The 26,414-nt window shown below is 26.1% G+C and overlaps 1 protein-coding gene across 1 annotated transcript in view; it reads right to left on the bottom strand.

Moving 5' to 3' along the window:
- Window positions 1-26,414, bottom strand: part of LOC136985578 (sodium channel protein para-like) — a 324,996-nt gene that overhangs the window by 106,824 nt on the left and 191,758 nt on the right. The window contains 1 exon segment of the mRNA XM_067282895.1: window positions 899-1,072. Coding sequence (XP_067138996.1) covers window positions 899-1,072 — 174 coding nt within the window.

The following is a 26,414-nucleotide window of genomic DNA, read 5'->3' as shown; positions in this document are numbered from 1 at the left end:
TATAGAAGATGCCCGACAATCTACGACATCCTCAGAAATGGAAAAGGCAGTCCAGTTCGTGGCAGGCTTCCTGGCGTGTACTCTATCCCGCTGAAAGATAACAGATGTAACGAGAGCCTTGTATATATCGGCTCAACCAAGCGATCTTTAAATACCAGAGTGCAAGAACATCAAGCGGACCTTCGGCACGGGCGGTACACCACGGCCCTAACCACCTTTGCATCTGATCCCGATATAGAACCGGAGTTCGACAAAGCTGACATCATCGACACTACGCCCCACCTGGAGCAACTAAAATGGCGGGAAGCTATATCCATCTGTAAGGCTAACCACCGGACCACATGTATAAATCGGAAGGATGAGATTAATCTTTCTATAGCGTGGCAGGCCCTCATAAACAACGATCTATAAATACCAACATCAGCGCACGAATGCGCATGACCACCTTAATGTTTGTTTGTTATGCGAGTTCCATATTTTTGTTTAAACATCTGCGTTCTATTTTTAGATTCGGTTTTTTATTTAAATGTCTACGTTCCTTTTTCGAAGTGTTTCGTCGGAATTTTTTCTCTACCTGAAGAAGAGCTATTTGGAAAGCTCGAAAACGTTTGTGGAAAGAAGATTTTTTCACGCAAATTACACCGGTAACAGGTTCAGTATTTAGTATTTCATCCCCGGTGTCAGAGTGAAGTGTAATTTTACTTAATAAAATTTTATATGTTGATATATAAATGATAACACTATTTATCTATAATGTTTTTATGAAAAGATGAAATAATTATAATATATTCACATTATAAACTTTTTGAATTTATATTGAATTAATTTAAGAAATTTATATGAAAATATATTACATATAAAATTTGAAACTTAAAACTATTTAAACATAAATACTCACCAATCGAAATGATCTTAAAACAGATAATCCCTGCACACCTTCTAAACAAAGTTCCAAAAGAGATAATGCTACAATGAAGAAATCAAAAATATTCCATCCTTCCTGAAAGTAGAACTTTGGACTCATGGCCAGAAGTTTCATGCCTGCTTCAATAGCAAATGTTGCTGTAAAGAACTGAAAGAAATATACATTATACCATATTATAAATGTCATCACATTCTGCATGCAGATTTGATGAGAATTCAAGAATTATTTTTGAGCACCATGACAGATGAGATAAAATTTGAAGAACAGAAAAGATGGTTTATTAGCTTTCAGGAAAAATCTGAAAATATCTATTATGTGAAATCTAGTTATCTTTACAGTATTTGCTAGGAAATGATCACTGCCATCCACAGTAGAGAATATCTAAATCTTAATTTTTAAAGCAAAACTTGATTAAATGAAATTTAAAAAATTTATTTTAATAGTGCAAGGAAAAAATAAAAACAGTAAGTAAAAATTAAACAAGCCAGATTTTTTTTAATTCAATTTTTAATTTTTAGAAATTTTTAATATAAATTTCTAAAAATTGATTTGTAATTTATATAAAACAATATTATTTTTATATGAAATAAAATTTTCAAATAGCAAAGTTTTTGTAAAATTTATAAATTTCTCATAAAACTATATAAATAATTTTCCAGGTATTATTTCTAAAATCATAAATTGCACTTACTAAAACACTATATCCTAAATGGTATATATCACAATTAATAGCAGATTCAGAATTCAATGAATAAAAATTATTGAAATTATGATTAAAGCTTGTAAAATTATAAACAAATTATTAATTTTAAAAATCATTTAAAAAACTCACACCTTTAAAATCCAGCAATGAATTTAATAAAACAAGAACATTTTTGATCAGTTTCATTAATCTTTTTCAGTTACAAAGAAACAGAAAAATAAAAAAACATGAATACAAGTATTAATACAAGTATTTAAAAAACATAAGTACAATTGTAAAAGAAAAAGAATTTGAATACAAGGATGTTATTTTAAAATAATAAATAAATAACAGTAATTGCAAGTGAAATAAATAAAATAAAGAAATAAAGAAATAAAATAAAAAGTAAAAATAAATGAATAAATATCCTTTAATAAAATTAAATTTTGTAAACAGTCCACCATGCTGTAGACAAGTTATCCACATCTCTATGGTTGTAACTGATGATGATCAGTGAAACTGATTGAAAATGTTCTCGTTTTATTAAATTCATTGCTCGATTTTAAAGATGCAAGTTTTTGTGATCTATCTCTCCAGTTATTTCAAAACTTAATGGATATTTTTAAAATTATATAAAATTAATGAAACCAAAGCTTCGATTGGAAAAACATTTTTGATCGTAAAATTGAAGACAGTTTGAAAAAATATTTAAAATAATGATGCAAAATATAATTTTCTTACTGTAAAATCTATAATAATTTAAATATTTTTAAAGTAAACAATAATAAAAAATTAAATATCCAATTAATTATACTTTATTATAGCCTTAATTTTTGATGTATACTTTAAGTAAAAAATCAGTTTTACTATGATTTTTTAAGCTTAGATTAAACATATATATTTAAGTTTATTCTTGTTAACTTTAAATTTAATACGAATAACTGTTGCTAAAATATTAAATACATCTTAAAACCAAATTTTTATTTTAAAAGTTTTGAATTCTTGAAAATCTGTATTGTTTTATCTTATTATATAATAAAATAAATTTTTTTAATAAAGTGCTTAATGCTTGAAAAGATCTGCCATAAAATTATTAATTCTATATGTTTGACTAGAATTCTCTCACTACGTATCAAATACTTTTAACAAATAAAAAAATTATTTATAAATAATTTTTTTATTAAAATCATATATAAATGAATTTAGAGTTAAATTTTTGAAGACTATAATCAACTAGAAACTAAAATTCTGTATTCCAATGTAAAAACTTTACAAGCTTTATATTTTTTGACTTAACTTATAAAATTAAATTCTATAAAGGAAAAAAAAATTTATTTAAAAAAGTTTTTCAAAATACAAATAGCAACATTTCAGTTTCCTTATTTATCTAGATTTTAATAATATTAATTACTAATAAATTTAATTTAAATAACTTTTAACCAACTAATAGATATATTTAAACTATTTATGATATTATTTATAATTATAAATATTATAAATCTAATTTTTATTAATTAATAATAATAATAATAATAATAATAATGCAATCTATTAATAACAAGTCTATTCTTTATTACCAGTAAAAAAATTTATTTTAAATACTTAAAAAAAAGTTATATTAATATAGTTATTTTTAAATTTTTAAATTAATAAAATCTGATTAAAATTTTTATTATTTTCCAGTATATCTAGAAACAATTCATACAGTTTTCATATATTATATATTTGATTTAAATCTATGAATACATTTTAAAATGATGTTAAATCCTAATTGTGTACATAAAATAAATTTAGAATGTTATATAATAAAAAATAATTCTGTTTTGCAAACTAAAAAGTTTTATGAAAATAATATAATTTCATTAGCTTACTTCAATTTTGTTTCAGTAATATTGTTAGTACATAAATAAAAGTATTGATATCATAATTCTAAAAACAACCCTAAGATATTAAATAAATGATAGTGTAAATATTCAAATATAACTCTTAGAATTTATACAGTAAATGTATGAACATACTTTCTGAGAAGTACTAATTTTGAATCTCAGAAGTGTTTATATTCTTTTTTATAAATGATTTACATCTTCAAAAAAAAATAATTATTAATTATACATTTTTAATGTTGACAATTGTATCTTATTTATCTTATATAAACATATTTGATTATTGAATTTTTGAAGGATAAATATTTCAAGAGGATATTTCAATATTCATAAATTTTAATTTTCAATACATTGTATCAAAACATTTTCCAATCTATTCTCATATGTTAGTTAACATTTTATTTACTGGAAGTTCTTTAATAAATAAATAATGGTAATTTTAAATTAATTAAACATGTTAGCATTCCCAGCCCCTTGAATTTATTTATATAATTTTTTTGCATTTTTATGAAAATTTCTGAATGAATGTTGAAAGTCATTATTTTCATCATTTGTTTATAATTTATTTAATCTGTATTCAACATAAGTTTTTGACAGTTTATTCTAAGAAACATTTATTAAATACTTGTTTGAATTTTAGTTTAAAATTATAATTTTCCTTTGTTTTGTAGACTTTGAATATAACTGTATAATATATAATAAATTTTCTTCCTTGACTTCTCCCTTGTAACAATATAACTTACAGTTCAAAGTGTCATAATTTCCAATGTATAACCTGCAGGTTGTCTGTGTTTTAAAGTATATCAGAAAGCAGGTATAGACCATGTAGTTTTGCAATTTTGCAGGTTGTTTACAGATGTAGGTTATATAAAGGAAATTACAATATCTGAAACATTATAGAAAAGTAAAATTTTTTTTACAAATTCAATAAACAAGTTAAAAAAATTTATCATTTTTACTAATTATTATAAGTATTAAAAACATTTTTAATGTAATTTTTATTTTCAAAAGAAATAAATGATACAAGTATTTGTAAAACAATAATTTTTACTGATTTTATAATTAAATAAAAATTTGTAAAATAATTTTTTAAACATAAAACAATCAGGTCTTTACTAATAACAGATATTCATTCAATTACATCAATTAATACTGAATTTTCACAAAAACTTAATAAAGTTTTTAATATTTTAATAATTAATAAAATTTTGTTAAAATTAAAAATTGATAGCACTATTAGAATAAATATAACTGTTGGACAATCTATATTGTCAGTGCCAAGAAATTTTGGAAATTGATATAGACATATAAATATACTAATGTAATCAAAAATCCTAAATTTTGAATTTGAATAGTAGATTATAGAAATTGAAAAGTATTTAAAATACTGGAAAGACTCATTAACCAAATCAAATTGTTACCATGATATCAAAAAAGCAAAAGATGACTGTCAAATGATATATTTCAATTGTTTTTTCTTGTGAACTAATTTCTTGACTACTTAAAACAAAATTTGTTTTTTATTTCCTTCCAGCACATGTAAATATAAAATGTTTAGTATGAACTTCCATAAAATATGAAATAATAAAAGGCAATTTTATGAAGAAGACCTATAGAAGTATATAAATGAATTAAGATCTGAGTTATTAGAATGTGTTATCCTTCAAATAAAATTAAAAGAAGTTATTAGAAAACTGAAGATTTATACATTTTTTCACTATTTTTTATTTTTATTAGAAGTATAAAGTAAATTATAAAAGAAAAATAATTGGTTAAAATACTATTAACATAAACTGTGAGATATATGACATTTTAAAATCTAATTCTTCTTAATTAAAATAAATTAATAGCTAACAAAATATAATATATACCTGCTATTAAAATTCAACTCCTCCTCCTCCATCCTACTCTTATTTTATAAAACAGATTGGCTGTACGAACAACATATGATACTTTGTTTTATAAAATAAACTAGAGGCCATTATATAGTTGAAATAATTAAACCATATAAAATATATTTGTGAAATGAAATAACTTTAAAATTAACATAAAAATTAACATAGAAATAATACAAATAGTTTCAGGTTTTCTTCTGCATTTTCTTCTTTTTGGAGGGAAAAGCAGAAATATTTAATGTAGTAACAGTACTTTCACAAATAATTATTTATCAAAATAAAACTTAATTTAGACTTGTAAATATGTAAAATAAAAAAAATAATGACTTATGGAAACAAAATGTATACTATAATTGATCATAAAATAACAATTCAGAGTATAAAATGATTCCATAAATTTATGTAAAAATACCATAAATCACTCAAAAGGTTTTAATTGTAGAATGATTAACATTGATCATTCTACAATTACAGTAAAACCTTTTCTGGCTCCTTAAATGTTCTGAGTGAGTTTTGATATTTTTAGATAATGCAACAAGCTTTATATATGCAGAGCTTCAATTAGCAAGTAGAGGAGAACTTAGTCAAAAGTCTCCTCTATTTGCTAATCAGAAACTACACAAGTATAATAAGTCCTATTAATCAAAGAGATCCAAGTAAATAGGATATACACAAAAATTTATAATAAGGACATAGAGGTAAAAAGAATGAACTATAGTGTTATTATATATTTATATGAAACAATGTTGAAAATATAGTAACACTGAAAACATTTTGAATTGTAAAAATTTTTGAGTAATAAATTATTGTACTATTAAATTATAATTTTTATTGCAATGATACACAGTGATACCTTGAGACTAAAATTCAATTTGTTCTTAGAGAGCATTTAAGTTACAAAGCTAGTTTTCCTATAAAGAATAATGTAAATTAAATTAATCCATTCCCAAACCCCCCCAAAATATCCATTTTAATTCTAAAAAATCATAATTTAAAATAACACAAGTAATGCCCTAATTGATACATAAAATAATGAAAATAATAATAATAATAATATATTAAAAACAATGAAAAAATACATAATGCAATAAAATGCAGTAGATAAACTGTATGCAGATGGGCTCATTCAATGTATGTTCCGAACTTGTACAAATGAATTTAGAAAAATAATAGACTTTTATTTTGTAGCCCTAAAATTATGCTTAATACCCCAAAATAAAAATGAACCAACTATGACAACACTGCCACAAACTCATAGAGATATCATACACTGTACAGTACAGCTGTCTTTGTGTTTGAGTTCCTTGCAGAAATTATTCAGATCCCAAGTTGTTTGACTTCTGGGATATTTGAGTTCCAAGGCACTACTGTATATGTGTGTGAATGAATGCACTGGGTGGTCCAAAAGTCAATCATATAAAACCAAACTGAGTTGGTAAACAATGATCCAATGTCCCAATACCTGATATAGGAGAGGGGGAAACCTATTATACCATGTCATCAATACAATAACACTCTTGAAATCCATCATCTTGAATTCAACTCCAGTTTTTTTAAATGAAAAAGTGGGCATGTGACACATGAAACTGGTGGAAAATTTTATGAGAAAAACAACAATGTGTTTAATTTTAATGTACTTCTGCTCATTTTCAAGGTTCAAATAATTTTCTTTCTTCATAAATGACTTAAATGATGATGGCATTAACACCAGCAGAACAAGCCGAGATCATCCTCACATTAAGTGATTGCAGAAGATTTCAACCAATGCCATTATTATGAAACAGCATATTGTTGATGCTTTTGTTAGTATTTAGATAAATGTATTAGTTAAGGTTCATCAAGAATGAAAAAGCAGGATAATCTTGATTCCAAAATGGCAGCTAACACATAGAACATATCCTGTAAACTTTGTGTGTCAAAATTAACGTTGATAAAATAATTTGAAAGATTTTAGGAACATTATAATTATGCATACAGCATTTTACTTGTTCCACATAAAATCATTTAAAACTTGTAAATGAGTACAATTACATTAAAATTAAGCACACCATTGTTTTTTCTGATAAAATTCTCCATTATGTTGATTATGTTACATGTCCACTTTTTCATTTAAAAACTTGGGAATAAATTCAAGATAGTAGATTTAAGATGGCAGCAATGTAAGTGACATAACCTAACAAGTTTCCCTTCTCCCATATCTTGTATAGGAACATTAACTGCTACACTGTTTGCCAATTCAGTTTTTGTTTTATATGCTTGTTTCCACACTTTCAGACTAGCTTGTATTAATTTTTACATTTATATTTATCTTATAAATTTGAAAATTTTAATATTTTTTAATTTGTCAAAAACAGTTTCTTAAAAACAATAATACATACTTGCAATATATTAAAGATATAAAATAAATAGGGTTAACATATATCTGTATTTGGTACAGTCTGTACTTTATAGGCTTTGTTTGTGTCCATACTGTATTTAAAAAATAAACAAAATGTCCTTACTTTTCAATTGATAGAACAGTTAATAGTTAAATCATAACCACTTAGACTTAAATTTGACAAAAGTGCTAAATTGTTTATAATTATTAGTGTCTGTGTATTCCTATCGCGCTTCAACTTTACATTGTATTTGTTGGCTAGGTGGCAACATTAGTATAAGTAAATGTAACAGCTCTGTTGCTAGAGAACATGCACATTCATTATCACAGTTTATTTAATTCGATAGTACTTGTTGTCTACGTGATAAAATAGTTTCTTTATATTTAAAATTGCATTCTGTGTCTCAAAGAAAAGTGTAAATTGAAACTTTACATTATATGCCTACATTTACTAGATTGAAACATATGAATAAATTCCTTTTATTTTGCCTTCAACTGTTAAGGTAACCCTAAAAATAAAACATTATTATTTCATATAACATATTCTATATATGTACTGTACATACAAATAACAAATATAAATATTTATTAATATAAATAAAATTCCCACATTAGACTAGAGTCTCTGACTTAAGTTGCATCCTTACTGGCATGGAAGAATAAGTACCTGACTCAACTTGTCTTTCAGCCACTTGAGATCTCACTTCTTTTCCTCAGAGGAGCTTCTTTAATGAAATGAATGAGTTCTTTACTCAATTTGTCTCCTTGATTGATTGAGATTCCACCCATCCTGCTAATCTTTTTGCTTCTTCCTCCTTTTATTCAAATCCCTGAACACTGGATAAACAACCTGAGTCCCAGACAGATGATGTCAGATCAAGGAGTTACCATTCTGTGGTTAAAAGCACTGACAACTGCTCTGTTTTATGACTAGAAAAGTTTTCCCAATCATAAAACCAGGTTAAATAAAATATTGGTCTGCCTTTGTTTCACTAAGTCTAACATTGGATAAAATTAGGCCCAGCTATTACACCAAACAAATAGAGCAACCAGACTATGAACTAATACTCATAGTCATGGTCTGATATTTTTAAATACTGTATTTCTGCTCTGCAGATGCTTTAGAACACAATGGATTTGTTCATTATTTTCAAAATCCATTATTATTGAAGTTTATAAAAATCAAGAATCAATATTAGGTTGCTTATGATTTTTTGTAGTATATAGGCAAAACATTAAATAATTAAAAAATACAAAATAAACAACTTTGGTAACTATTTAGGAAAAGAATTTAACTTGTAAACAAAACTGGAAAAAGATGTTAACAAATTTACACCAAAACATCTTTTTACTTTCCAGCAGTATTTAATAAGAAAAATGTTTTTGGCCTCATTAATAGGCTCTCTTCAGTTTCCAACAACAAACAATAGAATGCTCCATATAATGAACATTTTAAGCCAGTATATTTTAAAAATAATTCAAAGATTTAAAAATTTCCAGTAGCATTTATATCAATGTTCCAAATAGAGAAATGAACAAATAACAAAAAAAATATAAAGAAAAAATAAATAAAAATATCAAAAAATTAAAATATGTAATTAATAATATGGATAAATAAAAAAAAATAATTAAAATATCCAGAAACAAGTTACTTAACTTTCCTGGCAACAACATTTCGAACTGTGTGTGATCTTTTATGATATTTTATTTAAAAACTTTTTATATAATTAATTATTATAAAATAGCAATCTTCCTCTGTATCTTCTGGTATGTATTCCATCCCTATAAAAGACCATCATTTCAACAAGAAGTTGATGTATTGGAGCCATCTCACTTAATCTCTCAGATAGAATTAAAGAGCATAAATATGCAATCAATAAAGATCTAAATAACACTGCTCTTTCTGCTTTCACTAACAAAGATAATGTGGAGATTTGTTGGAAAGACACCAAAATTATTAAGCCTACAAATAATTTAAATCAGTGTTCTTCAACCTTGGGTCCATTACAGTATACCGTCAAGTGCTTGAGCACTTGACGGTATACTGTAACTTGGTTAAGACCGGATAAATGCCTGTAGTTAGTTTTTACTCTACTTTACCTCATTGGAAATAATACAGATTTACTACAAATAGAATAGTTATACACCTGTGTTAAAATATAGAAACATAATTTTAAGATGTACCATCATATAATATCACTGAAGAGGGGTTGGGAACATAAGCCAACCCGAAATGCATTTGAATAAAAAACCCTGCAAATAAACCATAAATTTCCTAACCATTGCTGTATGATCATCTACCAGAATCAATTTTTTTGGATTACAAGGACGGTACACACAGAATTAGAATATACAGCAACCATACTTACTACGTTAAAAAAAACTTATTTATGTTTGAGCTTATGAGGCTTCACTCACCTTACAAGCATCACCTAGCAACTACCAAGCATAATGCACCTTTAATTAACAGTGGGTAAAATTTAAAGAATGCTAATGTTTCTAATCTGGTTAGTAGGACATCTACAGGCATGGTTAGTTGAAAATGGAATGCCAGGTGTCAATAAGGGAAGATGGAACAGACTATAAAAATATGCTCTCTAATGATGTCAAAGCTAGATTAAGAATAGGCTAAACTGTCTTTTGGCATTAAAGTTGTTTAGTTCAAAAACTTTTTAATTACAAACAAATTTTTTCAACATTTCAAACTGTCAGCTTCAGGTTGAGCATATATAACATTTGAATTACAGTTTGTAAACATATTTTTAACATCCTTTTTTAAAAATTGTAATTTGAATTAAATACTAAAAAGCAGTAAGATATAACTTAAAACTTTTAAAAACTTCAGTTGGTTATTATGTAAAATATCTAAAAGCTAGGTAGTGTTAAGATTCAAAACTTCTTTACTGACTGTTATCCAAAATCAAACTATTTTTAAAGAGAGACATTAAAAAATAACCAAATAAAAATAAATTTACTTCTCTTCAATATCTTTATTGTGATAAATGCATTTTGATTTAACAATATTCATCATGTGTTAACTGTCGTCTTATGTACCGGGAATTTTAAGGTTGAAGAGACTGTATTGGAATTTATTTGTACCGGTAATCACGGGTGAAGATTGTCTTTAATTAATTGGGCTATTTTATGCTACAAACCCAATTAATAGCCTGATCTTTGGATCTTAACAACTAACTACTTTTTACATACTTTGTAATTCAAATGTTATATATGCTCAACTTAAAAATGACATTTTGAAATGTGGAAGGAAGGTACTCATTTGTAATTAAAAGCTTTTCAAATTAAATAAATTTAACACAAAAAACAGTTTAGTTTATTCTTGATGGGATAGATTCTGTTAGAGAAAACAAGTGAGGGAAATAGACTAAATGGTGGTGGTTGATGCAAGAGACTAAGGAGATATTGCTAGGCAGGAGAGAAAGTCCTTGTCCCTGCTGTTTATACACATGTTGGTAATGGAGTGATTATAAATTTCACAGTTCTTTATAATATTAGCATGAAAGGAGTGAGAGACTATTTTGATAATTTGGTCATCTGTCAATCTACCTCTGCAAAGGAAGATAAAACTCTAGTGGATTAATATCATCTTTATGTTTAAGAGTCAAATACACCTCTTGAAGTGTATTCCAACATTTCCTATTGTTAAGTCCTGAACATGGTCAGAACCCTCACATAAAACATCCCAAAACAAAGAAAAACAAAAAATAAATAAATATATATATATATATATATATATTGTATTTTTTTCTTTGTGGAATACACTTTAAGAGATGTATTTTGACTCTTGAACATAATGATGATGATGATGATATTATACATATATATATATGTATGTATATCATCATCATGTTCAAGAATACATATATATTTCAAGTTTTTACCATTGGAATTTTGAGTAACTAACATCTAAACTGTCAAGGAAGGGTACACAGCTCTTGATTTAAACAATGTAAGTTCTAAAATCAAACATCTCAGGTTGGGATCAGAAGTTCAGAATTTAGTGTTAAAATGAACATCGACATCAACTTTTCCTGTGGCCCAAGTTGATCTCAAATTACCCCTGGAAACAGATAAGAGACCAATCAGGAAGTAAGGACAAGGGAACAAGACCAATCGGGATATACAATTGATGATTATGATTGATCCTATAAAAACCCATATATCAAGGACATGGGGTTCCTTTTCAAACTTTCAATCAGAACTGCCAGGCTCCCTTTGACCCATCTACTCTGCTGGCATGGCAACAATACAGATTAAATATGTATTGCTGCCATGCATCTCATTACTGCTGACTTCTCTTCCAGTCATTAAAGTGTATGTGCCTGTACTCCTCTTTGACAAGAATGACTGTCTTCCTCAACATTGTGGATTCTCTACCTCTCTTCAATGGATGTCTTGACAAGAAAGCTTCATTGAAAGATCAGAGAGTTTCTTCAAACTTGACAAGAGAATCTGAAGAACTTTGTAAGAGTCTTCAATAAACAGTCTTAATAAACAGTCTCAATAAACAGTCTTTTGAACCATCTGAACCTGCCTTCTGCCTACAACATTCCCACATAATTTATGCCATATTTTATGCCGTTCTAGTTAGTCGATACACCTCCTCTAGTGGAGTTTTGGCTGTTGTCGGTGTCTTGACAGCAAACTGTGGCACAAGTTTCATGGTCCTCACACTATGTCAATGCCAATCTCCTCACTTATGGCTGGAATGATATACATTCCACTGCTCTATTTTTTATTTGTGAGGTCTTTATCATTTTTATCATTCTATAGGTGCAATGACAGATTTCCCATTAAACTTACTAGACCCAGGCTTAGTTGTGCAAGAGTTTGGAATGCAAAAATTCAAAAATAATAATAATAATAATAATAATAATAATAATAATAATAATAATAATTTTATGTAGAAATACTTCATAGAGGAATTAGTGGAAATTAAATCAGTTGAGTAGTATTAATATATAAATATATTTTGAATGAACAGAGTGGTAGGACTAATGATGGGTTTCAATACAGTGCCCCTTGCCCTGTCAACATTTAAAAATCTATAAAATACAATTATTACAAAATTAAAATTATTAAAAAAAATTATTCAGTGCAAACATGACATTACTATTTTGGGGAAACTTGCATATTGTTGGTATAAGCGCACCATATTTCTAAATGTGTCACTGCATAGGAGACAATATTAAGTTGAGTTGAATCAGTAAACAATATGCTTATTATTTTTATTAGCAATAAACCTGAAGACAGGTTGAAGAATTTTAGAGTATGTGAATAAGGAGGAGGAGGAGAGGAGGAAAAAAGAAATGCTTACATTCTGATGTATTTTGATCAATGTGTGGAAAGTTCTCAATGAAGTGGAAGATGTTATGCCTCTGGAAGCTATTCTGTAATGCTAGAATGATGATCCTATTTAGGTCTGTATTCTGATGTATGAGCTTTGAGCAGTGAATATACAAGATTAATGCATGAAAGGCTGCAATTTTGTAGATGAAGAGGTTGAAGGAGGAAGTAGGGATACTAAATGATTGGAAGGTTGGCTTTAAGTAAGACTTTTGTGTAAATTTATCAATCTGTGAGCAAAAGACTGATATCAAGAAAGTTAATTTTGTCTCACTTATCTGGTCTATTTGTAGGATTATACCAGTGATTTTCAACCTTTTTCTTGTCATGGTACACTTTTAATAATTTAAAAATTTGGCGGCACACACGGTTACTTCAGTAAGTACTGCAGGTCAACCAGTGACATCATAACAGTGATTTTTAAACCCAGCTGGTTCTTTAGGTTGTTTTCTAAATGCCTTGGTAACTACTGGCAGTTACCGGTAACACCAGTTACAATTTCCAAATGCACCTTAGTAGGTAGAACTGATTGAACTACTTGTCTGACATCACTTATGTATGGGTATTTGAGTAGCGGCACACTTCAAAAATCTCATGGCACAGTGGTTGAGAATCACTGGATTAGTCCTTAGGAATTATTATTCATTAACAGAAGGAAACCATCCAAGTTAGTTTTACACTTCCATAGAATCAAGATACAAAGTACATTCAATAAAAAACTGAAAAAGTTCCATTAAAAGTCAAGAGTATGAGCAATATCACAGTAATTTGACATGAGACACTTTGAGTTAGAGGCAACAGTACATATGACTGGCAACACTGTTGATGTGTGAGAACATAAGACAACAGAGCGATAAAATTGCAATGTCTCTCCAGCAGTGCGTGAAGCAAGAGCAATCTAATGTTGCCCAATTTTTGATAAATATCAATCAACATCCATTGGTACATGCAGGTATAGTATAGAGACAACTGCATGAGTTGCACCCAGGGGTATGAGTAGAATTCTAAGAATCAAAAACAGCCACAGTTCTGTGGAAGATACTCCATAGCATCTATTGCAGTTTCGGCTGCAGAAAATCTTTGACAGAACTGTGGTTATTTTTGGAACCTTAGAACTCTACTCATACACTTGTGTTCAACTCATGTAGTCATCTTCTTACCTGCATGTGCCAATGGGATATCAATTGGTTTTTGTCAAAAAAGGTGCCACCATTTTAATCTGTTGTCTTATGTTCTCACACATCAACAGTGTTTCCAGTCACATTTACTGTTACCTCTGACTTGGAAGTGTTGTGTGTCAAAATTACTATGACATTGCTCATCATCCCAACTTTTAATGGCACTTTTGCAGTTTTCTATTGAACATGCTCATATAATCCACATAACTAATGTTGTAAATGAAAATTTGGAAGAACTATAAACACCTAGTTTCCTAATAATGAGCTCACAAACTGAGCTTGATCAAAGGTGTTCTTGCCATTGAAAGAGGAAAAAAGATCTAATATGCAACTCACCCTTCCTTTTGAACTAATCAAAGTAAAAATTAATATAAAAGAACAGATAATTGGACAATATAGAATAAAGGTTTTTAAAATATTTCTGGAAGAGAATCAAATATTTAAAAATATTGGAGATAGACTTTTGAAGTTTGAAGTTATCCTTTCACTTTTTTGAACTATAAACTGGATTTTTGGTTTGGTGAGTGATATTTATACTTTTCATCCAGCATACCACGTGTTTATTACTTGATAGACTTTTGAAGAAAAAAATTATCATAATCATGAAGTTATGATAGTTTTTTATTAAAGGTATAAAATATTCTAGAACCAGAAGATTATTAAAAGAAGTGAGTGGTTTTTGAAAAAAAAAAAAAAATCTCATTGTTTTTATAAAAAGTTTCTGATTCTTGAATAACTTAAGGATAATTATTTTAAGTACTTTATATTTATTCATTTTATTTCTTTTTCAGTCTATATAGTTGAAATTCTACTTAATATTCAAAATATTTAACTTCTGAAATATTTTAATATAAAGAAAGTACAATTATGACATAATAGATACTGAAATAACATATCATAATATATGAATTTCATGAAAACAAAATAAAATTATTCCAGAACAAAAAAAAGCAAACTAAATGAAATCCAGAAAAAATTTTAAAAAATCAAGGCTTAATAAACAAAAACAAACAAATAGTAAAATATTGATATATATTGGTAATAATAGATAAATTTTATCGAAAACTATATTTGCAAAATATACCCTTACTAAATCAAAAGATTTTGATTTTAAGATTATACAGAACCAAAATTTAGCATATTGATTTAGTCTTTATATAAATAAAATGTATTAGGAAATTCTGTTCAATCTTGAAAGTACCATTCAAAACATTAAAAAAAATTAATTAATAAGGAATAATTTCTTATGTAATATAAAAAAAATTTGAAATTTTCCTAAGGACTGTTATTCATTAATTATACTCATAAATATTGATAATTTGATAAAATATATCATATTTTTATATCTGTTTAATTTCTTACTAATATTCTACTATCATTCCTAATAACTACCACTAACATTCATTTCTTATCAAACATAATTAATTCAAGCAGTTAATTCAATAATTATTAATTAAACCAAGTACTTAACTTATCCACAGAAAAGTAACATTATTATTCTTAACTTATTAGAGAACTATTACTCTTTAGATTTTTTTTTAATTATGTAAAAAAAAAAATATTTAAATACAAATTTTTCACACACTAAGTTCTATAAAGTTTCAGTAATATAATTTAATTAAATAATTCATTTTTAATATAAAATCATAATAATTATGAAAAGTTTCTAGATTTAAAAAAAAAAAACAAAATATTTCTTTCCAAAATCAATTAGACACAAAAAAAAACTATATCCAAACACATTCAAATTCATTGGTGCAACAACAGACAAAATATATCATAAAACTAAAATAATTCAGAGTGAAATTTAACAGTCCAAATAATTCAATAGTAGTGCTCATTAATTTTCATTTTGAAATATTTGTAGTTTTGTAATATTTTTTATCTGAAAAAAACCAATAAATTTTAAACATTTGGACATATGTATTTGTATCATTACATATTGTTTTTAATATTTAAATTGTACAAGTACTCCTAACTTTACGACCGAGTTCCATTCCGACGACTACGTCGTTAAGCAAATTGGTCGATAAGCGAGGAACTTACGCAGGGAATATAGGATCGTTGTAAAATTATACAAATTATGCAACAAACTTCAAATTTATTCATAAAAAGACTATTATAGTACACTTAGTGCACATGTCACCATTTGCCATTGACCAACAGTCAAGCTGAGAAAGGGAATTCCCCGAATTGCAGGTCGAAACTCGATTGGTCGCAAGTGCGAGTGGTCATTAAGCAGATAGGTCGTAAAGTGAGGAGTACCTGTATATTGTTCTAATTCTCTTTACATAAGATCCTTGAATTTATATTTAGTATTAATTTTTAATTGTGAAAGATATGATTTTTATCACTCCAAGGCAAAAGACTACCTCCAAACAAATTGAAAATCAAGTTGTAAACTTGGTATCATAACCTAATCAGTATCTTTTATTGATATCACCCAATATCTAGTATATAAATAGAATGTTTTTCCTTATGGTGATAATCCTGTTATGAAAATTAAATGTTTTGTTTATTTATTCAAATTTTCATTTCTTTAAATTTAATAACTAAAAATGTTGTGGTTTGATATTGATATCTTTTAATATTGGAATTTTTTAATTATGTATAATTGAAACATTAGTCTATTTATATAATTTATAAATTGAGGAATTTGAAAATTACAAAATCATATAACTGAATTTTCATAAGCTTAATGAATTTATATTGTTTTCAATAATAAAAAATTATTTTTAATCATAATTATTCTGTTTATAAACAGATAAATAATTGTTTTTGATGATAAAATAAATGTATACAGGAACTGAAAGTTTAGAATAAATTTCTATTAAATGAAAACTGTATATGTTTCTAAAATACTATAAATCAGACAAAATCAAACACAGTTATCTCAAATGTATAATAAAAAACAAAATTATACTAACTAGATATATACCAGTTTCTTTAAAAACAGAGTAAATATTAAGCAATCATTACATAACTTTGGCGCTATAACAGTTCTTTTGATTTTCGATATACTACTGAGAAAATTTGTGTTTAATTTTTTTCTAATTTATAAATTTTTTGCTTATGATTTACAAGAATTTTTGATTTCATCAATAAAAACATCAGTATTCAAAAAATGTCATAACTCACAATTAAGATTGCAGTAGATAATATGCTCTATCAGGGTCAATTTTTAATTGCACCAACTTGTATTAAGAACTGTATTATGTAAGCAATATTGTATGTAATGGCTGCATTCCAATTTTCTGTTATAAAAATTAGAAAAATAAATTCTTTCTGGATTAATCACACAGTTACTTTGGATAAACTTTACTTATTTTTGAAAATTTTTTAGTAAAAAATAAACATATAATCTAATAAAAATTTTGAATTTTGATATTTATAAAATAAATTGAACTGATTTCAAATCAATGAATTAATTCAATTAAAATACTAATTTTTAAAGAAAATAAACAATATTTTAAAATATTCTTAAAATACATATCCTTCAAGAATTTCTTCTATAATCAAAACTATTCTGACTTAAATAAATTGGATAATTTATTTAAATCAAAAGTCAAAAAATTTTGATATTTACAGTTAATGTCAGAATAATGTTTAAGTTTTTGAAGATATTTAATTCATTTAACATAAAGTCTCAAAACCCAAAAGTTTTCAATCATGATTTCAAATTTATCAATAATAAATGATACAAATTTGCCAGAAAAGTAAAGTTTAATCTTATTTTAATCTCTTTTGTTTAGTCATACTCTAAAATAAGTTATAAACAACAAAAAGTTTCAAATATGTATGTTCTAAATGAAAAACCTGACTTATTCACACTCAATGATTACCTAAATGATTAGTTAAGAAATTTAATATTCAATTAACACTATTCAAACTTTTTCCCCCTAAAATGCCTAAGACTAAAATTTTCTCTTTCTGGTAAAATAATACCATTTACCAAAATATTTTAATTTTGTTAAAGTTTACAAAAGTTGACTAAAATATAAAACACTTAAAAAAATAAAATCATTTATATCTTTACAAGTCTTTTATTTTGCTATTTGCTATTCATATAGGTTTCTTTTAATTTATAAATGCATTAATTGAAAAAATTTAGCTGAATAAATAAAAATCAAAATCACTTAATTAAATAAATTTAGTTTATATTTACATAATGTAAAAAATAGTAAAAACCATATGAATAAACTTTAATAAAAATATGAATTGACATTAAAATAATAAATAAAAATGTTAACTCAGTTTCATTAACAGCCATCACCATCCACCTGTAATACCAGACTTATTATACCAGTAATGGAAAAGTGCTTTAGAACTGGAAATGGTTATAAGTCAGAAATGTAATTTTAATGATTTTAACATTTATTATTACATATTAATAACAATTTCGCAATTTTTTTAGAACATATAAGGTAGTCATCATCAAAGTAGGCAGATGAGGGACAAGATGGTCCAAAATGCATTCTCTGTATAAAAATAAGTGAATAAAAGATGATTTCTTAATCAGGCAATAATTCCATTACAAGTCTGGTATTACAGGCAGATGATGATGGCCATTAATGAAACTGAGAAACAACAACCAGACATGAAACAAATACAAAAAAAATGTTAACTGTTTAAGTAACAATTTAATTTTAAACAAATTTGTAATTTCTATACTACTTTCTAATATAATATGAAATTCATAAACAAACAATTTTTCTGAGATTATTTGAAAAAATTTAATTGTATTATTCTTCAGCTATAATTTCATCTTGAAATAATTAAGATAAATTTATATGAGTTAAATGATAACACAATTAAATGTAATAAATAATCTCATGTTAAAATTTTTTTAATTTAAGAAAGCTTTTTCATATATTAATAAATAATCAATTACTAATTCCTTAAATTATCATTAAAATATAACTAGTAGCAACTATTCAAAATTCTCAGTTCTAAATAATGAAATGAATATATTAATAAAGCATCAGTATTTTTAATTCCATTTCACACAAGTTCTGATTGCATATTAAGTTAAGACATCTTAATATTAAGTTAGTTACTGCTTTCCTTGAAAATTTGACTATATGTAATAATTTTTATTACTATAATTAATAACATAACTTAAAATTTCTCCTTTACAATAATAATGAAATAAAAAACTTATCATTGAAAATTTATTAAGACAAGACTTAAAATAAGTATTTATAAATAAATTAATATATATTATTTTCTTCTATTTTAAGTTATATATTACCTTAACTTTTATTTTCAGATTATTCAAAATTAGACCAATAAATTTTTATTTAAAATATTTTCTTACAGGTGAGAGAAAATATTCAGAGTAAATGTTTCAGAAAATATTTTAAGTTATATTATTATATCAAAAATTAGATACATTGCTTACTTAAGGAAACCAAAATATATTTAATAATAAAATGTATTTAGCCATTATTCTAATCATTCACAGCTTACAAAATGTTCTACACATTGAAATGTGTAGAACAAAAAATTTAAAATGTTCAATGTATTTATAAGCTAAATTAGACTAGAGTAACAGCCTAAAATCTTTCTTACTAAATACTTTTTGACTTCCTTAAATAAGCAGTCTAATTTTTGATTTCACCATTGTACCAAGTTTTATCCATTTTCATGAAGTATTGCAAATTACAGGTAAAATATATTTTTTTTCATATACTGTACTGTTTATATGTTTTTGAACTGTTTTATTAACAACTTTCTTTTGAAAAATACTCATTTTTATTTGATTACCCACACTACACATGAACACAAACAAACTAACTATTCACACACACAGCTTATTGCATCTTTGTAATTAAATTTTCAAATTATTAATAGCTGCATATATTGTTATAATTAATAGTTAATGTAATTTTTAGTATTAAAGCAATCATTTCAATTCTATGGGATATATTGTTCTTGCCTTTGGTACAAATCATAGTTTTCAGTGCATATAATCCACTATGCTATATACCCCAAAAATATTGCTATAATGAAGATAAAAGCTTTGTACAATCCTTGTTGCTATACTCTCTTCCTATGAAAGCAGTCTATTTCTCCATAGGCATAAGTTTCTAACTGCAATTTAAAATTAGCACATAAATCACCCCATCATAAAATACACATCCCTTTCAAAAGTGTATTTCAAACACAGAAAACCCATGGGTTCTATGCAGAAAAATACAGTATTTTAATATGTTTTTTTCATATTTTAAGCCATATTAATATGCTTATCATTAATCAAAATATGCACTTTAAACGTTATTTTTTGATTCTGAAATTATTCCAATAAAACAGCAATTAACAATTTAAATTCTCAATGAGAAGAAAATTCCACATAAGTGTTTTTCATATCCCATCATTCAAAACAACATACAATTAAAAAGGAGCTTTATTTTGTTCACTATATAAAATTATACATTTTGATCATCAGTAATGTCCCTCCTCAGACTATAGCAAATAAAATGAAATATAAATACTTCTGTAATAAAGTAATTTTCTTAAAAAAATGAAAATATATTTACTTAAAAGCCATACAATCTGCCAGATATTGGGCTATGATTAGGCTAAGTTAATTTTAAAATTTAGGCCAATTTAAAATACTGTATATTGAAAACATCATTAATTAAAATAATTTACAATGTAATTTAAAAATTTGTTTAATAAACTAGTATCACTTTACTCACCTAACATATTTTTTATATGGGGTGTTCTACTACATTACATGGGCTTAAGACAAAAATCATTTACATTAAAATATGTTAATTTTTAAGATATCTTCCCATAGTTCATTCATTTTTGTACAATGTATATTTATTCTATTAGACTGAATATTTTCTATTTATATAACTCTACAACTGAATCTGTACATGTAATTCTTAACAAAGAAGTTTCAATTTACTATATGTATTCATTTAAACACAATATAAAAGAAAAAGTAAAACAGTGTGAAATTGTTACATACCTTTAAAAAATTGATCAAGTTTTATTATTTAAATGTCTACTAAGACAGATTGTAGTATTAGGACATTATAATGGTGTCCAAGTCCTGCAAAATGAGGAAACGTATCCAGAAAAAAAGGGTATAATAAGTCCTAATAATACAATCTGTCCTAGTAGACATTTAAATAATAAAATTGTATAATAAGGTCACAAAGGCTTAAGAATTAATGATCAAATTTTGTTTGTATTTTTTTAATGATCTTGTCACATACATGCTGGCAGAGGCGGATCTACATATGGACTAATAGGGCTTAAGCCCTGGGCCCCCAAATGTCAAGGGCCCACAAAAATTGAATTATCATCATAAAGTTTTAATACTTTTTCATTATAATATATTTCAACTCTGATTTTGATGTTATTAAAAATGAATTTTAAACCCCAATTTAAAGATTCTTAATCTAACAAAAAATGGGGTTCCATTGGACTACAATAAGCCCTAGGCCCTGAAAAACCTAGATGCGTCCCTGCACGCTGGTACAATATGTAATATCAGCCTCTTTCTCTTTCCACCAAAACTCCAGTTGTGTGAAAGAATGAACAGTCATTCAAAAGGTTAGCTAATACTAACAGTGAATAGTGAAAATGAATGAGAAACCTGAAAATGATTTTTATATCTTAGCAAAATTGGTTCACATCACAAAACATAAAAATAAAAAATTTTAAATGTGTTGGACTGGAGGACCAATTTGTTAAATAGGAAAATTCATCAAAAACAGCATCACACAGTACATACTGTATTATTTACTCTGCTGTTTGCATTTGCTGGTTATTCACTTCAGGTTACTGATGCTAATACATAATTCACTTTTTCAATGTTTTTAATAACCATTTTATATTTTTCATTTGAAAATAAATAAGAAAGAAAAAAGTGCTGTAGGATACTGAAAAATATAAGATATAAGTGTGCAATCATACAAATGAAAAACATATAACTGAAGTGTTTTACAATGGAAAAGTACTGTGCAGAAAATATTTAATATATAATTGTGAAAAATGTATAACTCAGAAACATAGATGGGGTTTGACTGCATATGGTTTTCTTATTCTCATTGAGAATTTAAATAATGATAATCCATCATCATCATCATCATATTTCAAACAATTTATAAATTTTTTATTCATTTTGTTATTTGATGATGATAATTGTGCAATCATACTATGAAAATTTTTTGTGGTGTAAAACTATTGCTTACATTTAATTAATGAATTAATTAAAAACAAAAAGTTTAAAACATTTACAAACAAAATTATAATATATTAAAAACAACAGAAACAAGAGATAGTTAATATATGATTATCTAGATGAAATTATGAACAGAATCAACCAAGTCAAACAATAACATCACTGATGATGATCTTCTATGCTTGTAGTTTATTTTTAATACATTTATTTCTGAGTCTATTAAGTTTATTAAATAGTATTTCATACTAAATATTTATTCATTGCAACTGATATTACTGTCATTATGTTGCTTGAGTATTTTTTTAAACACAAATCATTCTGAAATATCCAAGTAAATAATTATGCATATTATGAGGTAATTCACAAATTATAAAAATCCTTAAAACTTTTTATTAAATTTTGAATATTTTTTTTATACCTATGATCAGGGCCATTGAGAGGGGGAAAATGGAGATTTTCCCTGGACCCACAGAAAAGTGAAGCCTATAGTGGTACTTACCCTATAAAGTAATGTTGTTTTTACTATCAATAAATCAAATTGTTTAAGACTACTTTTATTAGTAAGGAAACATTCTATGTATTTCATTTGTTCAAAGAAAAGATAGCAAAAGGGGATTAATTTTTCCCTTAATAAATTTCCCAAATTTTACAAAATATTAATAAATTAGAAATGAAAATTGAAAAATGAACAGTAGCTTTTAATTTAAATTAGTTATTATTTTTTTGTCCTTTGTTTTAATTTTTAGACCAGTTTGTTAACACCCACCTTCAAACTGAAAATGTAAATGTGCTTGTGAAGTGCTCAGAAAGAATTAAAATACTTTGAAATAAATTTTATCCCTGTTAGATTACAAGTTCTTCCAAATTTATAATTTTACATAATTAACACAGTATTTTTAAAATTGCAAAATATTTTAAAATTTAAATATGCTGATTAATGCATTATTTTTATGTGAAATCTGAATTTCACATCCACACAGACCTGTAGCTACAAGGGGCTATGAGGTGGCTAAGCCCACTCATCTTAGTCAGCAATATCCATATACAGTAATGTTATATATATGTTTTCACTTTCATCCTGTAAACTTAGGATACTGTTATTTATTTCTACAGTTAAAACTGTAACTAATAGGCCTAATAGTGCTGGCTGGAAAAAAAAAATACCAAAGTTTTTTCAGTTTGTCCCTCTAGCTCCCCAATGATTTATTCCTAACTACGGGACTGCATTCACATAATTCATATAAGTGTAACATGATTAGCATCATTAACTATATCTGTACATATACAAAATCATTAAAAATTTATATAAAACTGTCTTCAGAGTTTATGTATAACCTCTATTACAAAAGATAAATGGATATCATGTTTAATCTTAGCTAAATTTTCTATGCTTTTTACACAAATCAAAATTTCAGAATCTCTATAAATTAAAAAATATTGCTCTTTAAGATTATTATTTACTAGATTAAAGAAATAATATAAAAAAGTTCATACTATTTTCTTAGTTCCCCCTCATTATTCTGTAGACATTCTAATTGACAACAATAACACAGTGAAATATGCATCATTTACCATATGTTAATGCATGTAATTCCTGGCTTATCTGTGTTTGAAATACACATTGAAAGAGTTATGAGTAGGTTGCCAGATTTCTACAACTGGATTATAGAACACTTAAAATGATTAATGCTATTCTCCAACTTTCACTCCACCTTGAGCCACTCCAAAATAGTATAATTAAATGACTTTTTAATTAACATCTAAGCACCAGATGATCAAGCAGTTAAGGTATAAACCTGCCAATCTGAAAAACTTGGGAATGAATCCAGACAAGTCAAAGAACCCCAGGAATTTTTCAGAAAGTGATCCCTTCCAAATATGGCTGCTTCATCTCTCACATCCACCCTATTATGACCTGGCCAAATCTAGGATGGTTTTGATAAAAGGTCATCTTAGTGCCTAAAAGCGGAAGAGTAAAAAAACATTAATAACTAAACATTCTATTTATATTATTTTTTAGATTTTGATTTAAAAGCTACAGTTTTCATATTGACGATAAATATTTATAAATTTGAGTTTCTTATAGTATGCATACAAAGCTTTGTAATTCATAGCTTTCTATGAAGAAGGATATGGATTGATATCAAGTAACCAAATAAATAATGTCATTTTTTGAAATGTGAATAAAAATGCTTGTATTTTTTGTTTAAAATAACTTTAAACAAAAATATCAAAATATTCACCTTCACATTCAATTACACTTTTTCAATGAAAGGGCAATTTGAAAATACCACTTTTAGCATTAAAAATTGAATTACTTCTTCTTTTATAGTTGTGATTTGTAAATTGTTTCCCATGCATATGATTATCCAAAGATAAAAAAATGTGTTGATCTAACAGAATTAAGTCAACACGATAAGAAAGATGAGATAAAAGTTACCATCCCAATTGCATTATTTTGTTTCTTGTAATTTCTGCAATTACGGGTGAGCATTATCTCATAAAAACAAAAACACCTCAACAATCCAATCCATCTAGCAAACAAAGCGATAATTACATCCAAACAATTTACCAAAAATGATTGCTTTAGTCTTAACTTGTCATGCACTCTTTGTCACTGCTCATTGTACAAATCTGCTGTGAGGGTTTGACCAACATTCAAGTACTTGTGAAGAACAATACTGTTCAAAGTCCTCCAAACACAAAGAAAGAAATTTTTCAGCAGTCATTCAAATCATTTATAAAAATGACATTTTCACCTGTTGAGAAAGTGTAATTGAATGTGAAGATGAATATTTTGATGAATAAAATTATTTTAAACAAAAAATACAAGCATTTTTATTCACATTTCAAAAAATGACGTTATTTATTTGGTTACTTGATATAATTATCATGAAGATAGGAATATATTTATATGGAAATCTACCACTGCTTTTATGAAATATAGGCATTGAAAAATGAAAATAAAGGACAGATTGTGTCCTTTCTCATTTCAATAAAGGCATCTGATAATACTAGTTATGGGTTATATGCCAATTTTAAACTGCAATTATGAAATCATGTGTATGAAGGCACAGGATATATAGTGGCATGGGTTAAACAAAGGTTTTATTTTTGCTCTAGTAATTTTCTGCAGATTATACACACTCACAGGTTATACACATGAAAACACTGTAAACAAATTTCAAATAAATTAATTGTGTTTAGATGATGTGCTTTTTACAATGGTGTTATCAGATGTTGGCTTTAATATCTGTAATCATGTTTTGCATTTATGATTTACCTTTTTATATATTAGATAACTAAAACATTTAATAATTAATTTTTAATGGGCTAGTGGGATAATTCTTATTAATTTAATGGGATTAGTGTTTATTGATTGCAAATTCAAAGAGAATTTTTCAGTCTGCAAAAATTATAACCTAAAAATAATATTGATGAAAACATACATTCTAGAATAAACATATTTTTATTGCTAATGCTGAGCAAAGGAATCATTTTTATGTCTATTCTGTAATATGTGATTACTGCTCCAGCTCTAAAAATCAAAAAATTAGTAAGAATTAAAAATAATAATCACAGTGATTACTCTCTATATACATTTATTAGATGTGTTGAATTATATATTAAAAGTAGTCAAATTTTTTATTTTGCAACTAGACTAGATTAGTTTTATTTCATTTTAGTGAATAAATAATATATATTTGTTTTTATCAATTCAAGGTAGAAAATTTAGAAAATCCATTAGTATGAAATATGAAATACATTAACTACACAAACAAAAGAATTGTTGATTATCAAAAACTGGCAGTAAATTGAACTATTAGCTGACAGATCATGCTGCTTGTATTTTAATTTAAAAAAGTCAATCCTTGAAGATTTTAGACACACTTAATATTATTCATCATAC

This window comes from Centruroides vittatus, unplaced genomic scaffold (genome assembly GCF_030686945.1).
Source record: "Centruroides vittatus isolate TY-2023 unplaced genomic scaffold, ASM3068694v2 contig_971, whole genome shotgun sequence".
NCBI lineage: Eukaryota > Metazoa > Arthropoda > Arachnida > Scorpiones > Buthidae > Centruroides > Centruroides vittatus.
The sequence above is the reverse complement of the archived record's forward strand: the minus strand, read 5'-3'. Positions and strand labels throughout refer to the sequence as shown.